Source organism: Somniosus microcephalus, chromosome 4 (assembly GCF_052327205.1).
Source record: "Somniosus microcephalus isolate GS21.2 chromosome 4, FLI_Smic_1.0, whole genome shotgun sequence".
NCBI lineage: Eukaryota > Metazoa > Chordata > Chondrichthyes > Squaliformes > Somniosidae > Somniosus > Somniosus microcephalus.
Window position 1 is genome coordinate 227,765,201 of NC_140990.1, and position 21,933 is coordinate 227,787,133.

Consider the following 21,933-nt stretch of genomic DNA (forward strand, 5'->3'; position numbering starts at 1 on the left):
TTTGTTACCTCTATGATCCATCAGCCACCCAACCCCTGGCATTATCAAGTGATCTACTGCTGCACATACTATTCAGCCATTCATTTCCAAGTGCTGATGACATAATGATAGGAAAGAAAAGAACACTTTTTGTGATCAGTAGATTTATATGCCGTTTACATGCACTATTTAAGGCGGTCATAAAATACAAATTTATGCAACGTGATGGCCCAGAATTTCCACGATCCCATTGTTGCCGAAATTACAAGAACATTTATGCCGATTCTGCCAATGTGAACATGCATCCACATTTCCTGCACATTTTCCTACGCCACAATGTAGAAATTGGTATAAAACAAGCGCCAAATCCAGCAGCACCATTAGGGGAAATAGCGAGCGGTTTGCTGTCTTCAGCCATGGCGCCTCACTCTCAGAGCCTCTTGCCTCTGCTGCTCTTCTTCTGCATCTATTATTATGCAGAACAGGGATATGCCCATTGGGAAGGCTATTCCAGGTGCTTAGTCTATCTGAACACATTGTGGGGGAGGGGGTTGGGCAGGGGTCTGAACATTTCAGGAGCAGTGAGACTGACAGCACATTGGTCCGGTATAGTGGAGGTCTCGGCAAGAAAAATTATGAAAAAAATACACAAAAATAAAATGCTATCAAACTCCAGAAATCTCAGTTATGCTTAAATCAAGTGGCTCTGGGTCTTGCTGCGCCTAAATTTCTGGGCATACATCTATGCCAGCGCATTACTGGTGTAAATGCAGAAATCTCGCATGAGCTGGTCGTTTGCATGGGAGGTGGGGCTATGTAAATGAGCAGAGAGGGTTTTGGTGGAAGCGACGTAAACAGTTGAGGAAATTTGCACGTAGTGATATTTCAACATACTGGCATATATCAGTTTTGCGCAACTTTCCTTGCAAAAAAAACAACGCTATGCCACTCTTATGCCATAGTTATGTCGAAAATTCCATGCCGACTGTAAGCTGTCGGCTACAGCCGTTTTGGACAGTGTTCCCCGGGCTGTTAGCTGTAGCTGGAACAACCATGACAGCCCTGTTTTCCTACTATGGCTATTCCTATAATGGTACCTTAATTGGTAGCTCTATGATGTGTCTCTGTTGTAATTTATAGGGCCCAGATGGTCCTCCAGGTCCACAAGGTACAACTGGACAAAGAGGTCTTGCAGGCCTGCCAGGTCATCGTGGGGAAAGGGGCATGCCTGGCCTTCCCGGCCCAGCTGTGAGTATTGTTTTATTAACTGCTTCATTCCTTTTACAAGGGCTATATATTTTAATTTAAGGTACAGCATTTTCGAAGCTATAGATATTTGTATCGATCTGAAAGTAAAAGTGAAATGTACTCTGATGTACCAACTTCAATAATTTATTGGACTTCAGCCCTTTACATTGTTAATTAACTCCAAAGACTTTACTTTGAGTTACTGTACAGTAAAAGGCTTCTTTAGCTATATTAAAAGAAAAACTCATAAACTGATTTATATTTTGCCGTTCCTTAAGCTGTTGCTTAGCAGGGACAATGATAAACACATTTCTGATGCATGAAACATTGGCATATAAAGCAGTCATGGGAATCTGCTGAGTTATTGTTAATCTCACTCAAATTTTGCAACATTGAAACTCATATCAAAGCCTTCTTGATTACCATTTTATGTGAAAATGGAAAATTGTATATTCTCAGTTTTAATGCATGTGAACATAGGAATTGCTAGATGAAAAATGACCAAGGTCCATCTAAAACTAAAGCACAAGATCCATCTAGTTCACCTTCTACTATCCTGGAAGTCGCATGATGCAATGATAATGGAGTTGTTGACTAACCATAGCAATCAATCTCTATCAATTAGTTCACAACAGAACCAGACATGACATGAGGAAAACCCCAGTGGTGGCGACCATAGGTGCAAAGTAACCTGGTCCTCCTGAACATTTTACACTTACCACATGTCATGTCTCAAATTACTAATGCAATACAGTACTTTCTATGGTAAGTATGGAAGTAATTATATTATATATCAGTCGGAACTTTTAACCACAGCCCATTTAATTTTTTTGACCAAATGCTTGCAAAATTACAGCATTTTAATTACTTTAATAATTGGCATTGGAATATTTATTTTGGCAATGTTATGTCCTTATGCTACATAGATTTGCAATCCACTGTAATGTAGATGTTAACCTTTTTGTGCATTTAATTAATTTATTTTTTCATGATGACTCTGGTTCATATCTGCGCCCCTCCAATTCTGTCTCTTACACATCCCTGATTTTAATCGCTCCACCATTGGCGGCCGTGCCTTCAGCTGTAATAAATTTGTAGTCCCTTTAGACTGTCTTTCCAATAGTTCGAAGCTGACTCCATATTGGTAACAGTTCTGATTTTATTTAAGCGTAAGTGAGACTTAATATATTACAGTATTCAAGCAGCAGTTTACAAAGTACAATTGAGAATTATATTACCCGTTACTGTCCTGTGGGTAGTAGGCATGGCCCATTCCTCATACCTTCTACTCACACATACGCGTCTACACCTGTCTGGTGTCCTCCTTATCTCTTCTACACTGAGAATGACCCAAACCTTCTAGGATATACCCAAAAACCGGAACAACGGAAACATCCATCCAATCATAGGCACTGCAAGTTCTGTGTTCAGACACGAGCCTTGGGCCTCCCTTCTCTGCTTTTTAGTCTAAGCAGATGCTTTTTCTCTTGTTTTCTGTTTGGATGGTTGACGACGCAACCCAGGACCTTGAGGACAACAAGAGTTCTAACTATAAATAAAATTCCCCTTGTTTGTGCCCCCGGTGGGAGGTGCTAACAGGCTTTTCATCCCCCCGAGGCGATAACCGTGCTTCCCATGAAATTCCATGGGAGGTTAGCGGTGACGCGACCAGGTATCGCCCCGATCTTCTGCGCCCGGAGATCATGATGTCATCTCTGGGCGCAGCACCCCGGAAGTGCCTTGGGAGAAAAATTCGCACTCGTGGCCCGCAGCAGCTCCGGGTGATGTTACCGACTACTGCAGGGGTTGCGAACAGTGAGGCCTGCCGCTCGCGGGACGCAACTTAAAGACGTGGTGGGTGCCGGCCAAAATAAAATGTATTTTCGGCATCCGTGCCCCGATCGCTCAGCCCGGCACTCTGCTTGAGTACCGGGCTGATCGCGTGGCACTCCCACTTCCTGGTGGTCCAGAAATCTACAATGAAACCTGCAGAGTTCCCTTTAATGCAGAGAAGATCCCCTGCAATGTGGCAGCGCCACGTCTGGCCACTTGTGGCGCTGCTGAGCACATCGTCCCGGATCGGGACATTCCCCGCCTCGTGCGCTCCAGGAGGCAAGTGGAGTGCTTGATTTAGTGCTCCACTTCCCTCTTGGAGCAAGAAGAGGGAATTTAACAAATGTTTGAAAAGGTTAGCGCCTGGCGCTAACTTTCCAAACATTTTTCACTTAACACCCCAAATAGCCGTCTAGGGGAATTTCTCCCCTCTAGATTTTAACATACTTTTTCCTAATTCTAGTAGATGAGAAATAAATCTAAAGTAATAAACCTATAGACTAGGAACCTTAATATTAAACTGTAATCTAGCAAAGCTTAATGCTGAGAAATAGTATAAGGGAATAATATTTGATTATATTTCAACAACTTACAAAAGTTTGCGCATTCCCACAGACATAGAAAGAGATAAGAGATAAGGCTGTAGACAGCTCGAAGTCTCATGCTGTTCTTTTCCCCTCTCTTCTAACAATAACAATAACAAGACCACTTGTGATACTGCACCTGCCAGAAGTCAGCAGACAGTCCAAAGCAGTGTATTTTTGCAGAACAGTTGCTTTAGAGAAAAGCTTAGGCTCACTTAACTCTTGCAATGCCTAATCCCTCAAAATACCCTCAATAGCCCATATTCTTACACAGTTGCTGAGGCCCTAAGCTCTGGAATTCTCTCCCTAAACCTCTCAGCCTCTCTACCTCTCTTTCCTCCTTTAAGACACTCGTTAAAATCTACCTTTTCTGCCCTAATATCTCCTTATGTGGCTCGGTGTCAAATTTTGTTTAACACTCCTGTGACGTACCTTGCGATGGTTTATTACATTAAATGCACTATATAAATGCACGTTCTTGTTGTTGTTCAATATATTCTTCCACAATTTATGTACCAAGAAAAATTAGAGATGCCTATGTATCAGTTAAATATTCTATTTTATCTTAAATAAGATGAGCAGAATATCACCTTTGTTGGTGAATGCCAGTAATGTACCTTTAAACATATATACGGATATCTCATGTTTAACATCTGAATCAAGCTCACAACCAACCTAAATTGGCAACACACATTTTTTTTCACAAGATAGGAGGAGTGAAAATATACTGAAAGGGTTGTTGTTCTGAAAAGGTGGCTTTAAGACAAAAATTCCATGAAATCAAATTGAGCACATCCAACTTGGTATTTATAGTGGTTTGTTTCAGTTTAAAGGAAATGACTTAGATTATACTTTTGGAACAGTGAAAACACATATAAATATAACAAATGTTTAAGGTAGATGGTGAAAATGTTGCACACTCCTGAACTGGCCATCGGCTTCTAGTCTATTAGGCCACTTTTGGAAGTCCCAATAAGAATTGTCCCTCAAGGATGACTGGATTACTAGAAGTTTTTCAGATCCTCTGATATATCTCCTGGTGACTGATGAGTCTGATGTAGGTGCCAGAGGTTTTCCCTAAACTGGCTGCAGCTTAGAATGGTTTGGTTGAAGCCAGTTAGTTGCTGCAGCTGCTGTTGGCTATACACATTTCTCATTTTCTGCTCAACTTACACAGCCATATGTGCTTGAAATGAGACACTAGCATGTAGTGTAGCATAGTGCCATTGTGGCCTATCCAGTGCCATGCTGTCCCAGTCATCAGTGGCGATGTTACATGTCTTGAGGTTGTTTTTTTAAAGTAGGATGCAAGCCTACTGAACTGTGCCCAGCCAAACAAAGCTGTGCTTCATTCAGCATTGCTTCAAAGCTGGCTATACTGGCTTTTGCCACTATTATGTCCGTGTATAATTGAGACACGGACTGCAGGAGTTGATTATAACAAGTCTTTACTGAATGGAGACAACCTGGAAACTGAAACTACAGAAGCCTGCTAGGGCCTTTTATACAGGGGTGGTCACTGCCGGTACTGCAGTCTGAGACCAGTTATTCCCTTAAAGGTACATACACAACAATTCCTCCCCTTTTAGATAAACAGTACATAACATTCATTTAACAACTAAATAATAACTAATTACAATTACAATTACGGTTGTTAGATACATTGGTTGAAGTTAAGCAATTATAAGTTCAGTCTTTGAGGAGGCTTCCTGATTCTGTCTGGATAACGCCTCTTTGGGATATCAGGTTCTTCTGGCAAGGTTGCGTCAGGATCAATGTCGTTGTTTGGTTCGTCTGCTTCCAATATCACCGATTCTGCGGTAGATGCAATTGGTACTTCGGTTTCATCGCCAGGTGTATCAGATCGTGGTGTGGAGTTGACGTTTTCCAGTGACTCTAGAATCTGGTCAGCACGGCGTCTTACAATGCTCTCTCCAACGTCCACGGTATACATTAGAGGTCCTTGCCATGTACAGATCGTTCCTGGCTGCCATTTCTCTGTGCGGTAGTCCCGGGCCAAAACTGGTTGACCTATCTTAAAACTCCTGGTCGGCCTTTCATTCATATTCTGAAACTGCCTGTTCTCCACATCTCTTCTGACGTTTGGCTTAACCAAATCCAAGCGGCATCGTAGTCTTCGATTGAAGAACATCATGGCTGGAGTTTGGTTGGTAACCGCATGTGTCGCATTCTGGTAGGCAAACAAGAAGCTATCCACCTTGTGTTGTAGGGGTACATCTTCATTACACATTGCCTTGATAGCCTTCTTGAATGTTTGAACAAACCTCTCGGCCAATCCATTAGTGGCTGGATGATATGGGGCAGATGTGTAATGCTTAACACCATTGTTCTTTAAGAACCTCCGGAACTCTTCAGGCACAAACTGTGGTCCATTGTCAGAGCAAATCTGTTCAGGCAGCCCATTCCTGGCGAATATGGTTCGTAAGACTGTGATAGTTTTTTCTGTGGTGGTTGAGGACATTTTTATTACCTCTGGCCACTTTGAATGTGCAGCCACCGCAATTAAAAATATCGAGTCCATAAAGGGACCAGCAAAATCAATGTGCACCCTTTGCCATGGAGATGAGGGCCACTCCCATGGATGTAGAGGGGCTTGTGGTGGGGCGTTTTGGACCTTCTGGCATCCTGTACAGCTCTTGGTCATCTCTTCGATTTCTCTATCAATTCCCGGCCACCACACAAACCCTCTGGCTAAGTTCTTCATTTTTACCCCTCCCAGATGACCCTCATGAAGCTCATTGAGCACTCTATCCTTCAATTTGGGTGGAATTACTACTCTGGATCCACACATCAAGGTTCCTCTGCACACTGACAGCTGTTCTCTTCTCGGCGAGAATGCTGGCAGCAGTGGTTCGCCATGTGCTGGCCATCCCTTCACCGTTAAATCATAGACCCAGGAGAGTGTCGGGTCATTCCGTGTTTCCTTTTCTATGTTTGCATTCGTCACAGGGAGACATTCGACTACAGTCGAGTGGAATAACTAAGCTGGATCCACTGCCAGTTCTTCTTCCACCGTCGGCAACGGTAGGCGCGACAATCCATCAGCATTCCCATGCTGTTTAGTTCCTTTGTACTCGATGTCATATTGGTGTGCCCCTAGGAAAAGGGACCACCTCTATAGCCATTGTGCCATCATTATCGGTACGCCCTTCTGAGGGTTGAAAATGGAGACGAGAGGTTGATGATCAGTTAGTAGAGTAAATTTCTGACCGTGCAGGGAGTGATTGAACTTCTTCACCCCCACACCAGGCTGAGGGCCTCTCTGTCAATCTGGGCGTAGTTACGCTCGGCTGAAGTTAACGAGCGTGACGCAAAAGCTATCGGCCTCTCTGAACCATCAAGGAATTTATGTGACAGTACCGCCCCAATGCCGTAGGGAGACGCATCACACGCCAGTCTTAACGGTAGTGATGGGTTGTAGTGAGCCAATACTTCTCTTGAAGTGATTAGGTCCTTACTCTTCTGAAAGGCCCGCTTACATTCATCGCTCCATTTCCATGCTACTCCTGTTCATAGTAGGGTGTTCAGTGGATGCAGAATTGTGGACAAATTCGGCAAAAACTTATGGTAGTAATTCACCAATCTGAGGAATGACCTCAGTTGCGACACATTTTCAGGCGCTGGAGCCTTAACTACCGCTTCAATTTTGTCAGGGGACTTATGCAACCCCTCTTCATCAATCACGTGGCCACAATACGATATCTGTTTCTTAAAAAACTCGCACTTGGGGCGATTGGCTCGTAGCCCATGTTCTCTTAGTCTAGTGAGCACCTGCTCTAAGTTGGCAAGGTGTTCACTGTCATCTTCACCTGCCACTAGGATGTCGTCTAAGTAACACTGAGTCCCCGGAATCCCTTGCAGGACTTGTTCCATCGCTCTTTGCCATATCGCCGGAGCTGATGCTACTCCGAATACCAGTTGATTATACTGGTAAAGACCTTTGTGAGTGTTTATCGTGAGATACTTCCTAGAGGATTCTTCAACCTCCATCTGCAAATATGCTTGTGCTAGGTCAATTTTTGTAAAATGCTTCCCTCCAGATAGTGAGGCAAAGATATCTTCTATCCTTGGAAGAGGATATTGTACTGTGTGAAGGACTGGGTTCACCGTCACCTTGAAGTCCCCACAGATGCGAACCTTCCTTGGCTCCTCAGACTTATTGTTTAACGTTTTCTTCATGACAGGAATGATGGGTGTCGCCCACTCGCTCCAGTCTACCTTAGATAACATGCCTGCATTCTCCAGATTCTCCAGCTCTGCCTCGACGGCTGGGCGAATTGCATATGGTACCGGTCTTGCTTTGAAAAACTTGGGAATTGCATTCTCCTCTATTTTTATCGAGGCAGTTACGCCTTTAAGAGTGCCCAGTTCTTGTTGAAATACCTCTTTGGCGTCAGCTAAGATTGTTGACAATCGTCCAGGAGCGACGTCGTCATCCTTTTTACCAGCCACCGTCAGTGCCTGAATGGAGTGCCAGTCTAAACTTATCTTTCTGATCCATTCACGTCCCAATAACGGTGGTCCACCATCTTGCAGAATGTAGAGATACAATTTCCATATTTTCTTGCCGTTGTATTCGACAGGCACCTTTATTTTTCCTCTGGGGTATACTTTTTGCCCCGTATACGTCCTCAAGACAATGGATGTCTCTCTCAAGGGTATGTGTGAGAATAGCCGCTCGTAGTCTCGTCGATTCATGATGGTTAGAGCTGATCCTGTATCCAATTCCATTTTGACTTGGGACCCTGCTATCGTGAGGGTGACCCAAATGGTTCGGAGATCCTCTTTTGCGATTACGTTGTGAAGTTTGAGACAGCGTAGTCTCTTGTTCCCGGATTCACTATCGCTCATCTGGTCTTCGGAACTACTGTCCGTCATCTTTTGTACTTTCCTGTATGGTTCCTTAGTAGCCTTTTTGTAGTCGTTGGTCTTCTTCCCAGACCTGCAAACTCGTGCAATGTGTCCCATCCTTCCGCATTGCCTGCATATTTTGTCCTTGGACCAGCAGTCCTTCTGGTCATGGTTTGTTCTGCCGCAGCGATAACATTTTGCAAATCCCCGTGTCATTTCGTGGGTGCTGTATGCCTGTGGCTTTTGTTGAATTTCCGCAGCTCCCCTGGCTGCTGCTTTGTATGATACTGCCACGCTGAAAGCCTTATCTAGCGTCAACTCTTTCTCTGAGAGCAACCTCTTCTGGGTTCCTTCACTCGGGAGTCCACAGACAAATTTGCCCCGTAAGGTATCTGCCAGTCCTGCTCTGAACTGGCAGTGCTTTGATAGCTTGCGTAGTTCCATACGGTAATCAGCATTGCTCTAATTTTTATGCTGATTTCTCCTGTGGAATTTAAATCTTCCTGCTATCAGCAGCGGTGTAGGATTTAGGTGTTCCTGTAGGATAGCAACAATTTCGTTAAAACTCTTCGCCATCGGTTTGGCTGGAGTAATCAGGTCCCGCAATAGGCCGTACGTTCTTGCGCCCATTAAATTAGCAATACCGATGCCTTTTTCTCATCGGCCATTTCATTTGCCTCGCAATATACCTCGACTCTTTCCACACACGTGGTCCAGTCTTCTATTGCATTATCGAAGGCAGTGATATCGCCAGTCTTTGGCATCTTGAAAATCTAAGATGGCACCTCCCGTGCTTTGCCTTCGTCCCTGATGGATCAAAATGGCGCCTCCCGCGCTTTTCCTTCTTCCCCGCCGAGTTAAGATGGCGCCTCCCGCGCTTTCCTGCTGCTGCTGCCAACGCTGTTGCTAGCGATTATATTTATTTTACTATCCTGTAATGGTGACACCCTATGGTCTTCGTGCCTCCCCGATCGCTGCTGCCAACGCTGCGCTCCGCGGTATTTTTATTTTTCTATCGCGCTTCAATATTTGCTCCGTTAATTGAAGAACCGTTCCCGTCGTGGAGCGGACCCTCTGGGACACTTCCCTCCCTCTTCTTAGGTCCGAACGCTGCCCGGCTTCGAAGCACCGGCCGCGCCCTGTGTGCTCCACCCTCTCTCTCTCTCTTTGCTTCCCGACTCGTTGCCCGGCCCCGTTGCAGAGCCTCCCGATCGAGCTCTAGCCCGCCGCAGCCCAGGAAGGATCAGTGCACTACCTGCCACCAGCCCGATTAGCTGGGAAACCACAGACTGGAGAACCAGCCTGGCTCTCGACAGTCTCTCCTGCACTTTTCAATTCGATGATTTGGAGGGCGGTTGCCCATGGTCGACGCCCGTTTCTCGCGTTTCTTTGGATTATTATTATTTTATTTTTTTCTTCTGGCTTCGACCTTCAATAACGTCGTCTGAGGTGCTGCCGAGTTGCAGGTAAGTTTGTTTCTTACTCGTCGCCAGTATTATGTCCGTGTATAATTGAGACACGGACTGCAGGAGTTGATTATAACAAGTCTTTACTGAATGGAGACAACCTGGAAACTGAAACTACAGAAGCCTGCTAGGGCTTTTTATACAGGGGTGGTCACTGCTGGTACTGCAGTCTGAGACCAGTTATTCCCTTAAAGGTACATACACAACAGCCACTTGATGCATAGATCAATCACAAATGGCACCTGTGGAAACTGTTGCATTTACATGAGAGGTGGAAGCACTACTGATGTATCATCAAGGTGATGCAATACCGACTTCACAGGCATTGCCTTTTCTCTTCCAAAGCATATTCAGTTAATGTTGATGTCAAGAAAATGTTATTTATCTTTTTCATTTTTCATTTAATGGGATCGCTGTGTGCATCGTTAAAGAACATATTTCCCACAGAGATTGCCTGAGACACATCAGTAATTGGTGTAAATATTTCAGAACTTCTTTCTCACCAGAAAATTTGATTCTAATTCATATGAATAATGTTAATCATCCCTTTTATTAATGTCTTATTAGGATCAATAAGTGCATCAGAGAGCACACTTCTCAGAGTGGTGGAGTGAGTTACATTGGTCAGTTCCAATTTTTGAAGATTTTGAAGATGCTGGCTCGTACACAAGCTCCATTTTCTTCAAAATGTTGCTGCTTCCATAGCTCTTCACTGCGGCCAGCAATAAGTTGCCGATCAGCTGGATATTTTCCTGCCTGAGTGCCTACATTGCCCACTTTTATTAGCTGTTCCGACACCTAAAATGCAGTCAATGATTACAGAAACAGGGAATAAAGAAGATCAGCTTGGGACAGCACAAACTTGACTATCCAGTGTGGCAGACTCATCATGCAGTACAGTGAGGGCACTGCCACATTATCCAAGATAAAAGTTGTGGATAAGCTCCAGATCTGGGAGAGGAAGAATAATGAGATTCGAGCATTTGGTGCCACAGGGGTCATTTAGAAGAAGGCTCACTTCCTAAATCTGGCAAGCTGTTCAACCTGAACAGGCTGTGTGTGCCCACCAAGGTAACAGGAGCTCTCATCTATGAAATGCCTTTTGATGATGATTGGGTAATGGAGACACATGGCCATGAAAAATTGGAACTGACCAATGTAACTCACTCCACCACTCTGAGAAGTGTGCTCTCTGATGCACTTATTGATCCTAATAAGACATTAATAAAAGGGATAATTAACATTATTCATATGAATTAGAATCAAATTTTCTTGTGAGAAAGAAGTTCTGAAATATTTACACCAATTACAATTACACCAATAACCTGCTCACTGATGCCCAATTTGGGTTCCACTAGGACCACTCGGCTCCTGACCTCATTACAACCTTGGTCCAAACGTGGACAAAAGAACTGAATTCCAGAGGTGAGGTGAGAGTGACTGCCCTTGACATCAAGGCAGCATTTGACCAGGTGTGGCATGAAGGAGCCCTAGTAAAACTGAAGTCAATGGGAATCGGGGGAAAACTCTCCACTGGCTGGAGTCATACCTAGCACAAAGGAAGATGGTTGTGGTGATTGAAGGTCAATCATCACAGCTCCAGGACATCGCTGCAGGAGTTCCTCAGGGCAGTGTCCTAGGCCCAACCACCTTCAACTGCTTCATCAATGACCTTCCCTCCAACATAAGGTCAGAAATGGGGATGTTCGCTGATGACTGCACAGTGTTCAGTGCCATTCACAACTCCTCAGATACTGAAGCAGTCCATGCCCGCATGCAACAAGACCTGGATGACGTTCAGGCTTGGGCTGATAAGTGGCAGGTAACATTCATGCCACAGGAGTGCCAGGCAATGACTATCTCCAACAAGCGAGAGTCTAACCACCGCCCCTTGACATTCAATGGCATTACCATCACCGAATCCCCCATCATCAACATCCTGGGGATCACCATTGACCAGAAACTTAACTGGACCAGCCACATAAATACTGTGGCAACAAGAGCAGGTCAGTGGCTAGATATTCTGCGGAGAGTGTCTCACCGCCTGACTCCCCAAAGCCTTTCTACCATCTACAAGGCACAAGTAAGGAGTGTGATGGAATACTCCCCACTTGCCTGGATAAGTGCAGCTCCAACAACACTCAAGAAGCTCGACACCATCCAGGACAAAGATGCCCGCTTGATTAGCACCATCCATGACCTTAAACATTCACTCCCTCCACCACCAGCGTACCGTGGCTGCAGTGTGTACCATCTACAAGATGCACTGCAGCAACTCACCAAGGCTTCTTCGACAGCACCTCCCAAACCCGTGACCTCTTCCACCTAGAAGGACAAGGGCAGCAGACACATAGGAACACCACCACCTCCAAGTTCCCCTCCAAGTCACACAGCATCCTGATTTAGAACGATATCGCCGATCCTTCATCGTCGCTGGGTCAAAATCCTGGAACTCCCTCCCTAACAGCATTGTGGGAGTACCTTCACCACACGGACTGCACCCGTTCACCACCACCTTCTCAAGGGCAATTAGAGATGGGCAATAAATGCTGGCCTTGCCAGCGACGCCCACATCCCATAAACAAATAATTTAAAAAAAGTAGAATCCAAGAGTCTCTTTGCATTCAGTTTTGGAATTTAATTTACCCATAAATTATTATTGCCCACACTGTTGTACTCAATAAAAATGACAATAGTGTGACAGGTTTTTGTTGGATTTTCAGGGCCAACCTGGCAAACAAGGACCAACCGGCTCTCCTGGTGAAAGAGGACCTTCAGGCCCTACTGGTCCACATGGTGCACATGGCCCACCTGGTGAACCTGGTCAGGATGTAAGTAAATAGTCACATTGCCTGAATCTTAACTTTAAGCAAGTTTATGCTTGTAAAAATGCAGCTATTTACATCATTCATTCATTTGAAAGAAAGAAGAAAGTGTTGGATTTATTTAGCGCCTTTCACAACCTCAGGAATCCCAAAGTGCTTTACCACCAATTAAGTACTTTTGAAGTGTAGTCACTGTTGTAATGTGACAGCCAATTTGTGGACAGCAAGATCCCACAAACAGCAATGGGATAATGATCAGATAATTTGTTTTAGTGATGTTGATTGAGGGATAAATATTGTCCAGGACACCGGGGATAACTCCCCTGCTTTCTTCTAAATGGTGCCATGGGATCTTTTACGTTCACTTCAGGGGGTAGATGGGGCCTCGGTTTAATGTCTCATCTGACAGTAACTCTGACAGGGTAGCACTCCCTCAGTACTCACTGGTAGTGTCAGCTTGGAGTATGGGCTCAAGTCTCTGGAGTGGGACTTGAACCCACGACCTTCTGATTCAAGGGCAAGAATGCTACCACCGAGTCACAGTTCAGCACGTTTAGTTACTCTATGTTGTGTTATACATTGCACTTTTGTTAATTAGTTGATCTCCTTTTTTCTTAGGGTATGCCAGGAGTCGATGGCACTCTTGGACGCGATGGTCGTGGAGGAGAGATGGTAAAACAAAAAAAAATTCCATAAATAAACTATAAATTCTAGTGAGCTTCTATTATTGTATTTGCACTATGTGCATCACAGGTCACATGGAAGAGTTACAAATTTTTTTTCAAACTGCCCATTGTCTTGTTCTTCTGGTAACCAGCCTTGTTTTCTGTGCATAGGGTGATCGTGGTGATCCAGGGCCTGCAGGTGTCCCAGGTGTACAAGGTGGTCCTGGAGCCCCAGGTCCCATTGGTCCAACTGGAGAGCCGGGCGCTAGAGGTGAAACGGTAAATTTCCCATTGTTAAATATTTAATGGCAATGCATTCCTGAGAATGCTATTTTTTTGTCAGTAAAGGACTGCCGTCCTCTTTGTGCTAAATAGAGGAAAACGGCAGTATGATAATAAACCCACATTATAACCACATTGTCATTTTGGTAACATTAACAAATGGAAGAAAAAAGTACTTCCTGATAACTTCATGAATAATGTGGACCAAGAATTGGAAATAACTAGATTTAAAACCTTGGTCACAGAATGATTACAGTATATATAAACTACTGAGTCATTGATATACCCATGAATAAAGGAGTCCAGAGCACAGTCCTCATGTGTCCCAGATTATATGGGACATCCCTGTTTCATTGTTGAATAAACTAGTTGTCCCACTGATTTAGCAATGTTAAAATCCCAGATTTTACTTGTCCTTGCTAATCATTGATATTTTCTGGATGAGTGAATTTGGAGCCTATTTATCATTGAACAAGATAATCTTTAAAACTACATCTTATTTTTATTAGCATGTTAATTTAAGTTTCACTTTAATGAATTGCTCCCATACATATGTTTAGCCAACCTATGCATTACATACTGTTTTGAAATTGTAACATTTTGATTGAGATTCAGGTAAAAAAAAATGCTCAGAAAAAACTTGTAAGGAATCACGAGTTAACTGACAGCCAAGAAAGGGGTAGATTTGAACTTTCACCACCGAGCGGGGAACAGGCGGCAGCAGATTGACCGACCATTAGACATCACAGCCGATTTTCCTTTCCCTTGACTCGAGCGGAAAGGAAAATAGGGCGGGGTTCAAAATGGGCGCCGATCCACCGCCATCAGCATTTCCACCCAGCGGCAAAAGTAAAAATCTACCCTAGTGTTTTTAAAATTTCCCTAATATTTGATGTATTCATCCATTAAGTAATGCCAGCATTCTTGGATGTGCACATTTTGTATGGTTAAGATAACTCTTTTTCCCCTTTTTCTTCAAAGGGTTCTCATGGCCCATTGGGTCCCTCTGGTCGAGTTGGGTCACGAGGACTACCAGTAAGCTGTTTAACTTATCGTTATTCAGTATTTGTACGATGAATGCATGGCCTGATTTGTGTTCTATCCAGATTATGTCATGATTGATTCAGAATTCATAAAGTATAGTTTTATACTAATGTCATCTCCAGCCTCAGCCTATTTATTTTAAAAACAATCTTCAATAACAATCATAATATATTTGTTGATCTCTATGATTTGACAAAGTACTTATGCTTAAGGAGATTTTTAGAAAAATGTACGTTTTATATGTAACAAAAACAATGCATTCGTAGACCTGACTACCACAAGAGTAAGAAGCGTTTCACCTTTGAGACTTGGATTTGAGATTGAGATGGTAAAGTTGTGTCAACGTTCGCTGTCCTTACCCCTCTGAAACTGACCGCAACTTCAGGATTTAGCGCGTGCACATCTTAACATGGAAATCTTGAAGTTGCGGTCAGTCATTCACTGCTCCGACACTGGCTACGCTGTGGACCCCTCCCCCCGCCCCTCCCAATAGCCGGCAATCAGTGGAATCAGTGAAACTTTGGGCTTTTCCACGGTAATATTGCTGTTAAACACCCCATTAAATGTTAAGCCTTGTTGGAATAGGTGTAACTGGGGTTTTAACAGCGTATGGACTAGTAAACAAATGTTCTAGCCCTGATAAATGAACTTCAATATTTGTGGAGTGTCAAATTTCTCCATTATGATAAAAATTATAATTTTTAAAAAACTTTAAAAAAATTTAAGTTGTTCATGATTTTTCAGCTCCTACCTTAGCCCCATGTGAGATATTAATCTTTATTTTGCTCTCTGTAACTTTTTTAAAAAGTCTGGATAAAAGTAGCTTCTCATTTCCTGGTTTCCTGTCTGTGAGAGTTCTGCAATGTGATTGGTTGCTTAGACAACTTGTTGACGTCAATGTAGCAACACACTAAGAATCCCCACTACAGAGCGCTGCAATCAATCGAACGTCGGAAAAGGCAAACTTCTCGCCACAGAAATCGCGAGATCTCTGGGCAGCTTTCTTCAGGACCAGCGGCGATTGCCTTTGCTTCATTGCTTACCACAAATTACGGGCCATTATATTTACTGTACATAAAGAAAAAAACAGGAGACTCATTCTATCCTTCCAATATAAAAACATGATTAGACGTGTACGAACATGAATCCAGACCTGAACCATGTTCACTGATTATGGACAAGAAATTATTTTACAAGTTGAGAAAACCATGTGAAGATTGTTGCAATGCAACTCTTGTTATATTTCAAAACTTTCAAAATAGCTGTATGGTTTAGAATAACTTATTAACTTACATCATCTACTGTTGCAATTCTGAAACAGCAGTGTTCATACTGATTTATCACCATAAATTCTTACAGCTAATATATAACTCTTTCCAAAGAAACAGAAGGGAGTGAAATTGGTCTTTGCCAGTAGCGTAATACGGGCTCATTACTAATCGACAGCTCATTTTGTGCTACTGCTGAATACCAATTTCGCCACTTAGAGGAATCGAGTTCAAAGACAAATACATCCCTTTGATATTTAGGCCTAGAAATTCAGTTGGTTGCGCCAGCCGCTAGCGCCTTAAGAGGGCGAGAAGTGGGGCGCTAAGCGGCTAGCGACCGGGCGCGGCGCAATCTGCGCCTCTCGCGAAATTCAGTAACGATTTAGCGGCGGCGCAAAACGTTTGCGCGCGCTCAGCTGCGCGCGTAGATCCTGATGTCATTTCATGGTGCAACGCCCTTTGTGCGCACCAAACCAGAAATTCAGTGGCGCCGGCGTATTGTGCGTCTGGCGCCCCCAGCGACTGGTAAAGGGGAATGGTTCCTAGTCGCTGCGGGGCGCGGGGGGCGCTAATTAACGGGGACTCCTCCTGCAGTATAAATGTCAGCCATTTTGCTGCACTCCTTCTTTGTGAGACACTGATATTTGGAGAGAGACAAAGGGAGAGAGCTTTCTGGTTTGAATCAACACTCGCTCAGGTACTTCTGGCTTCAGGCCAGAGCTTTGCACTTGTAATTAACTTTCAGTGCCATAGCATTAATTTGATACATCAAATGGGGGCTGCAATGGGTGCCAACGTTGGCTTACTGCATTGCACTCAGAGGGCTCAGAGACGCCGTGAGAGACTGCCAGTCATGGCCAGATGGAGAAGGGCCAACAGGCGTCGGCACAGGAGGCCTTACCCACCCAGGGTATACCGCCAGCAGTTCTCATATCTGAACATGTCTGAGGAGCAGTGTGTTCGGAGGCTGCAATTCAGAAGGGAGGTGGTCACAGAGATCTGCCACCTGCTTCAGAGAGATCTGCAGCCATAGCTGAGGAGCAGGACGTCTCTGTCAGTGGCAGTGAAGGTGACGGTGGCTCTCAACTTCTATGCCACCGGCTCCTTCCAATCCACTACTGGGGACATTTCCAACATCTCCCAGTTCGCGGTACATTGCTGCATCCGCCAGGTGACCAATGCCCTTTTCAGAAGGAGACGTCAGTTCATCTCCTTCCCCATGACCCTCGCCAAGCAGCAAGAGCGTGCAATGGGATTTGCAGCATTAGCGGAGTTCCCCATGGTGCAGGGCGCCATTGGCTGCACGCATGTGGCTTTGCGGGCATCTCTGTAGAATGCTGAGGATTACCGCAACCGGAAGGGTTACCATTCGCTCAACGTACAGTTGGTGTGTGACCACAGGCAGCTCATACTAGCTGTCAATGCCCGCTTTCCAGGCAGCAGCCACGATGCCTTCATCCTGCGCCAGACTTCTGCGGCAGACCTTTTCCAGGCCCAGCCTCACCCACGAGGATGGCTTCTTGGGGACAAAGGCTATCCTTTGTGCACCTGGCTGATGACCCCACTCCGTGCGCCCAGCACCCCTGCAGAACAGCGATACAATGACAGCCATCAAGCAACCAGGAACATCATTGAGCACACAATCGGCATGCTCAAGCAACGGTTCCGCTGTCTGGATCGTTCCAGGGGAGCCCTACAGTACTCGCCTGAGCGAGTCTCCCATTTCGTTGTTGTGTGCTGCATGCTGCACAACCTGGCTATCCGCAGGACTCAGCCACTGCCAGCAGACATTGGAGGACCACCAGAGGAGGAGGAGGAGGAGGACCAGGATGGGAGGGAGGCAGAAAGTGCAAGGGCCGTCCGTCTGCGGCTTATTGCAACTCAGTTCTAGGCCCCCTCTCAGGGAATGGCTTGTGCCAATAAAGGAAGATGAATGTAGCCGCTCCGCAAGCCCTCAGCCGATCAAGGCAACCAATACTTCCAAAAGCAAACATGGACAGTGCGATTAAAGAAATTTTTTTACTCTTATAACTCTGTGCCCTTCCCACATGACAAACTAATTCAGAGAAACCCCCCAAACAAAAACACACCAGTCTTGGCCTTTATATAAAAAACAAACACACCAGTCTCGGCCTTTATATAAAAAACAAACACACCAGTCTCGGCCTTTATATAAAAAACAAATACACCAGTCTCGGCCTTCATATAAAAAACAAAAACGCCAGTCTCAGCCTGTTTATAAAAAAGAAATACAACAGTCTCGGCCTGTTTATAAAAAACAACAAAATTGGCCAGACCTTCTACTTTTTCACCTGCGAGGGTGATCCGTCTCGCTTCCGGGCATGGCCCCTACCCGCCCTGCAGCTCCTCAATGGGACCCCAGTGGCTGCAGCAAGGCTGGGGGAAGGCTGCTGAGGGTTAGTTGGTGAGACAGCAGATGCCCTTGGGGGTCGGCCTGGACCAGCTCTGGGCCTGGAGGGCCCGGCTGCGGACTGCTCCAACTCAGCTTGGGCGGCAGCAGTCTGTCCTATGGGTGGTGGCAGTTGCAGTGGAGGAGTGACAGTGTTGGCTGCAGGAATGCTGCCAACCTGACAGAGCACAGGCACTCCCTGGTCGGCTGATTCACTGGCACTCGCAGGGGCCAGCACTGCAGCATGGGCAGCAATCTGCTGAAGCACAGACTGCTGGGCTGCTGCGGCACGGTGAGTGCCCCGGCGATGCCTGGCCGAGCCAGAAGGGTGGCAGCAGTTAGTGCCCGTGTGGCCCTGGTCTGTGTCTGGATGACACCAGCCAGTGAATGCACGGTACGACTGAGCACTTGGCTGGAGGCCGCCTGTACTGCCGCGAAGTCCTGCAGACTCCTGGCCTGTGCTGCACTGAATTCTTGCAGACTCCTGGCCTGTGCTGCCCCTAATTCCTGAACACTCCTTGCCAGAGACTCTATGGAGTCCGGCATCCTTGCCACTGCAGCCATGAGCTCAGTATACCTGTGCTCAGCCTGGGCGCCCATTTCCACAAGGAGCCGCACCTCCTCTGTGCTCACTGTAGCAGGACTGGAGGCCACACTCTCCCTCCGGGGAGAAGGCCGCCGAGCTTCCCGCGTTGCTGCAGCCCGCTGGTCCCCGGAGCATCACTCTCCTCCGACACTTCCCCCCTGCTCCCCTCCAGGGAAGACGTGCCCCCAGCATGGCCATGGGCTGCCTCGGCCGAGGGTGTCCCTGATGGGGCGGCTTCCTCTTCCTCCTCCTCTATGTCTGAGTCTGACACAGTGCCAGCTTGAGGGGCCGCCTCCTCACCTGGCGAGTCACCATCTGAAAGCAGGGAGGCACAAGAGTTGCTTTAGAGTGAGGACAGGACGGCAGCGAGGTAGGCATGAGTGCTGCTATGCACTGCATTGGTTCGATTGTGGCAAAGGATGCTGGCGTGAGGCGCAGGCGGAAAGAGAGAGGTCAAAAAGGTGAGGACCTTACCATTGGTGCCCAGAACAGGGTCGGCATCTCCAGTTGCGACGGGGCCAATCAGCCGGTCTGCCATGATCTGCTCCACTCGCAGCTCTAGGTCGCTGAGCTGCTTAATGTCAGGACGGCCTCCCCCGGTCTGGCGCTGCTGTCTCCGGTTGTGCGCCAGCTTGCCCTGCAAGAGAGAGGACGGCCTCTAAGTACAGTGTGAAGCCCTGATCTTGCCTGCACAGCCTCCCATGGTGGAATAGCCCTGACAGTGTGAAGCCCTGATCTTGCCTGCACAGCCTCCCATGGTGGAATAGCCCTGACAGTGTGAAGCCCTGACCTTGCCTGCACAGCCTCCCATGGTGGAATAGCCCTGACAGTGTGAAGCCCTCATCTTGCCTGCACAGCCTCCCATGGTGGAATAGCCCACACAGTGTATGAACTCCTGAATATGCAAGTGCTTTTCATGACAGTCCCATAGCTGCTGGATGAGGGCTGGGCAGTAGGGCTTTCACGTCCCTTTGGCCATCAACTGAGGAGCACATGCAGGGATGAGGAGGATACTGGAAAGGGTACTCACCCTGACAACCCGAGTGAGGTCGTTGAATTTTTTACGGCATTGGAGGGGAGTCCTGGCAACCACGCTGTTGGAGGCGACCCTGCTTGACACCTCCTTCCAGGCTTTCCGATATTCGGAGGGCAGTGGCCTCCTGCCACCTTCAGGGAACAGAACATGGCGCCTGCGCTCAACTGCACCAACCAGCATCCTCAGCTCTCTCCCTTGGCTTCTCCATTCTCCTGGGCGTGGAGCAGTTGAATTAGCACTGTTCAGGCCTTCCCTCAGGGCTGCAGTGTGCAGGGCGTGGCAGCCAAACAATTCCACCCTCCCCCTTTAAGTGCTGACCGGCGCCTGACTGTCTGCCTTCAATCAATAACTCGCCGCACCTGCGCTGCGCCCGCTCTCGGAGGTAGCGCCCCGGATCGCCGGCTTAGCGCCTTATGATACTCGTGCATCACCTGCTTTAGCGCTGCAGCAACCTCTTGGGGCGATGTAACTGAATATCGGCGAAGGTGGCGCTAAGTTGCGCCGGGCACAAAGTTTTGCGACCGCCCGGCTGTAGCGCCCCAAACGCGGCTATACCGAATTTCTAGGCCTTACAGTCTAGGCAAGATTATAGAACTCGACTGATAAATGATTTTAGACAATGAGATCAAACAAAAGGCAAAAGAATGTCAGGTCAGCATGACCGTGCAGGGAAAGAGCTTCATGTGGTTTGGAGAGGGCATAAGAATGGATCAAGACCTAACCCCTGTAGTAGGCTTTGAACTTGCAAGAGGTAGTCTATTAAGATTCTGGAAGCTGACACTCGTGTGGGATCGGTAAGAAGATAGAATAAATTGGAACTCAGCGACAAGGTTTTAATCTAAAAGGGCTTTGTGGACTAAATGGCTTTTTTCTGTTCCTGAAATTTCTTTTATTCCTATACACATACTAGCTAAAATAGGAAAACACTTGACTTTTAACTGGAATGATACAATGTAATGACTGTTAGTTACTTAAACTTCCTTAGCTCAGTCTAGTGTGATATGTCTTCGCATAACCGACTGCGTTCAGGATAACTAAGTCTACATGCAGCCTAGCCAGTGGTCCTTAAAACAGGAGGCTGGCCCTGAAATTGGGCAAAACAAACGATTGCTTAATGCGGCATCTCAAATTGCTATATTCCTATTTTATTGAGCCATTAATAAATTTAACATAAATCGGTTAATGTAGTGCTAAAATAGCAGAGAGATGAATTTCAGATGGATATGTTAAGCTAGTATTTGTGGGGCCACTATACTGTAAGTATAAAACTATGCATTTATTACAATCTTATATGCGAAGCAATCCATTTGTGACCTAAAGCATATTTCTGTATCAATATTAGCATATTGATGCTATTTCTAAATTGGTAGAAGTAGAATGTGTTACAAAAATAAAACCAGAATTGCTTCCTTCCTTGATCATGTTAAAAGATAAGGACCAAAAGTTTCTGCTTTGGGCGCAGTTGGCGATCCGGGTGCAAATTGCGCTCAAAATTGCATTAGTTTTGTGAATGTTTTTTCTCAAGTTTCCCCTCAAGTTCATTTGCATATCGCCAAATGTAAAATCTGTCATGAACCAGCAAAAGTGAGCAGCGTTTTAGAACATAATTCAAGAAAATGGTTTTGCTTTAAAAAATATTCCTTGTTATAGTTAGGAGTGGTAACTTAGTGTAGTTTTATTAATACAGCTGGAAATAGATTTATCACAAAAAATAAGCATTTTTAATCAGAGTGTCTAGGACATTATCTGTGAGTAACCTGATTTTAAATAACTGAAAATGACTTAAAAAAACTATACAGAACCATTTACTAGTTACATTGGTGTACAGTAGTCAG

The 21,933-nt window shown here is 45.7% G+C and overlaps 1 protein-coding gene across 1 annotated transcript in view; it reads left to right on the plus strand.

Moving 5' to 3' along the window:
- The window catches only part of LOC147120251 (uncharacterized), a 368,220-nt gene that overhangs the window by 327,690 nt on the left and 18,597 nt on the right, over positions 1–21,933 (plus strand). The window contains exons 43-47 of the mRNA XM_085985896.1: positions 1,120–1,227; positions 12,706–12,813; positions 13,426–13,479; positions 13,644–13,751; positions 14,736–14,789. Coding sequence (XP_085842022.1) covers positions 1,120–1,227; positions 12,706–12,813; positions 13,426–13,479; positions 13,644–13,751; positions 14,736–14,789 — 432 coding nt within the window. The remainder of the gene's footprint in view (positions 1–1,119; positions 1,228–12,705; positions 12,814–13,425; positions 13,480–13,643; positions 13,752–14,735; positions 14,790–21,933) is intronic.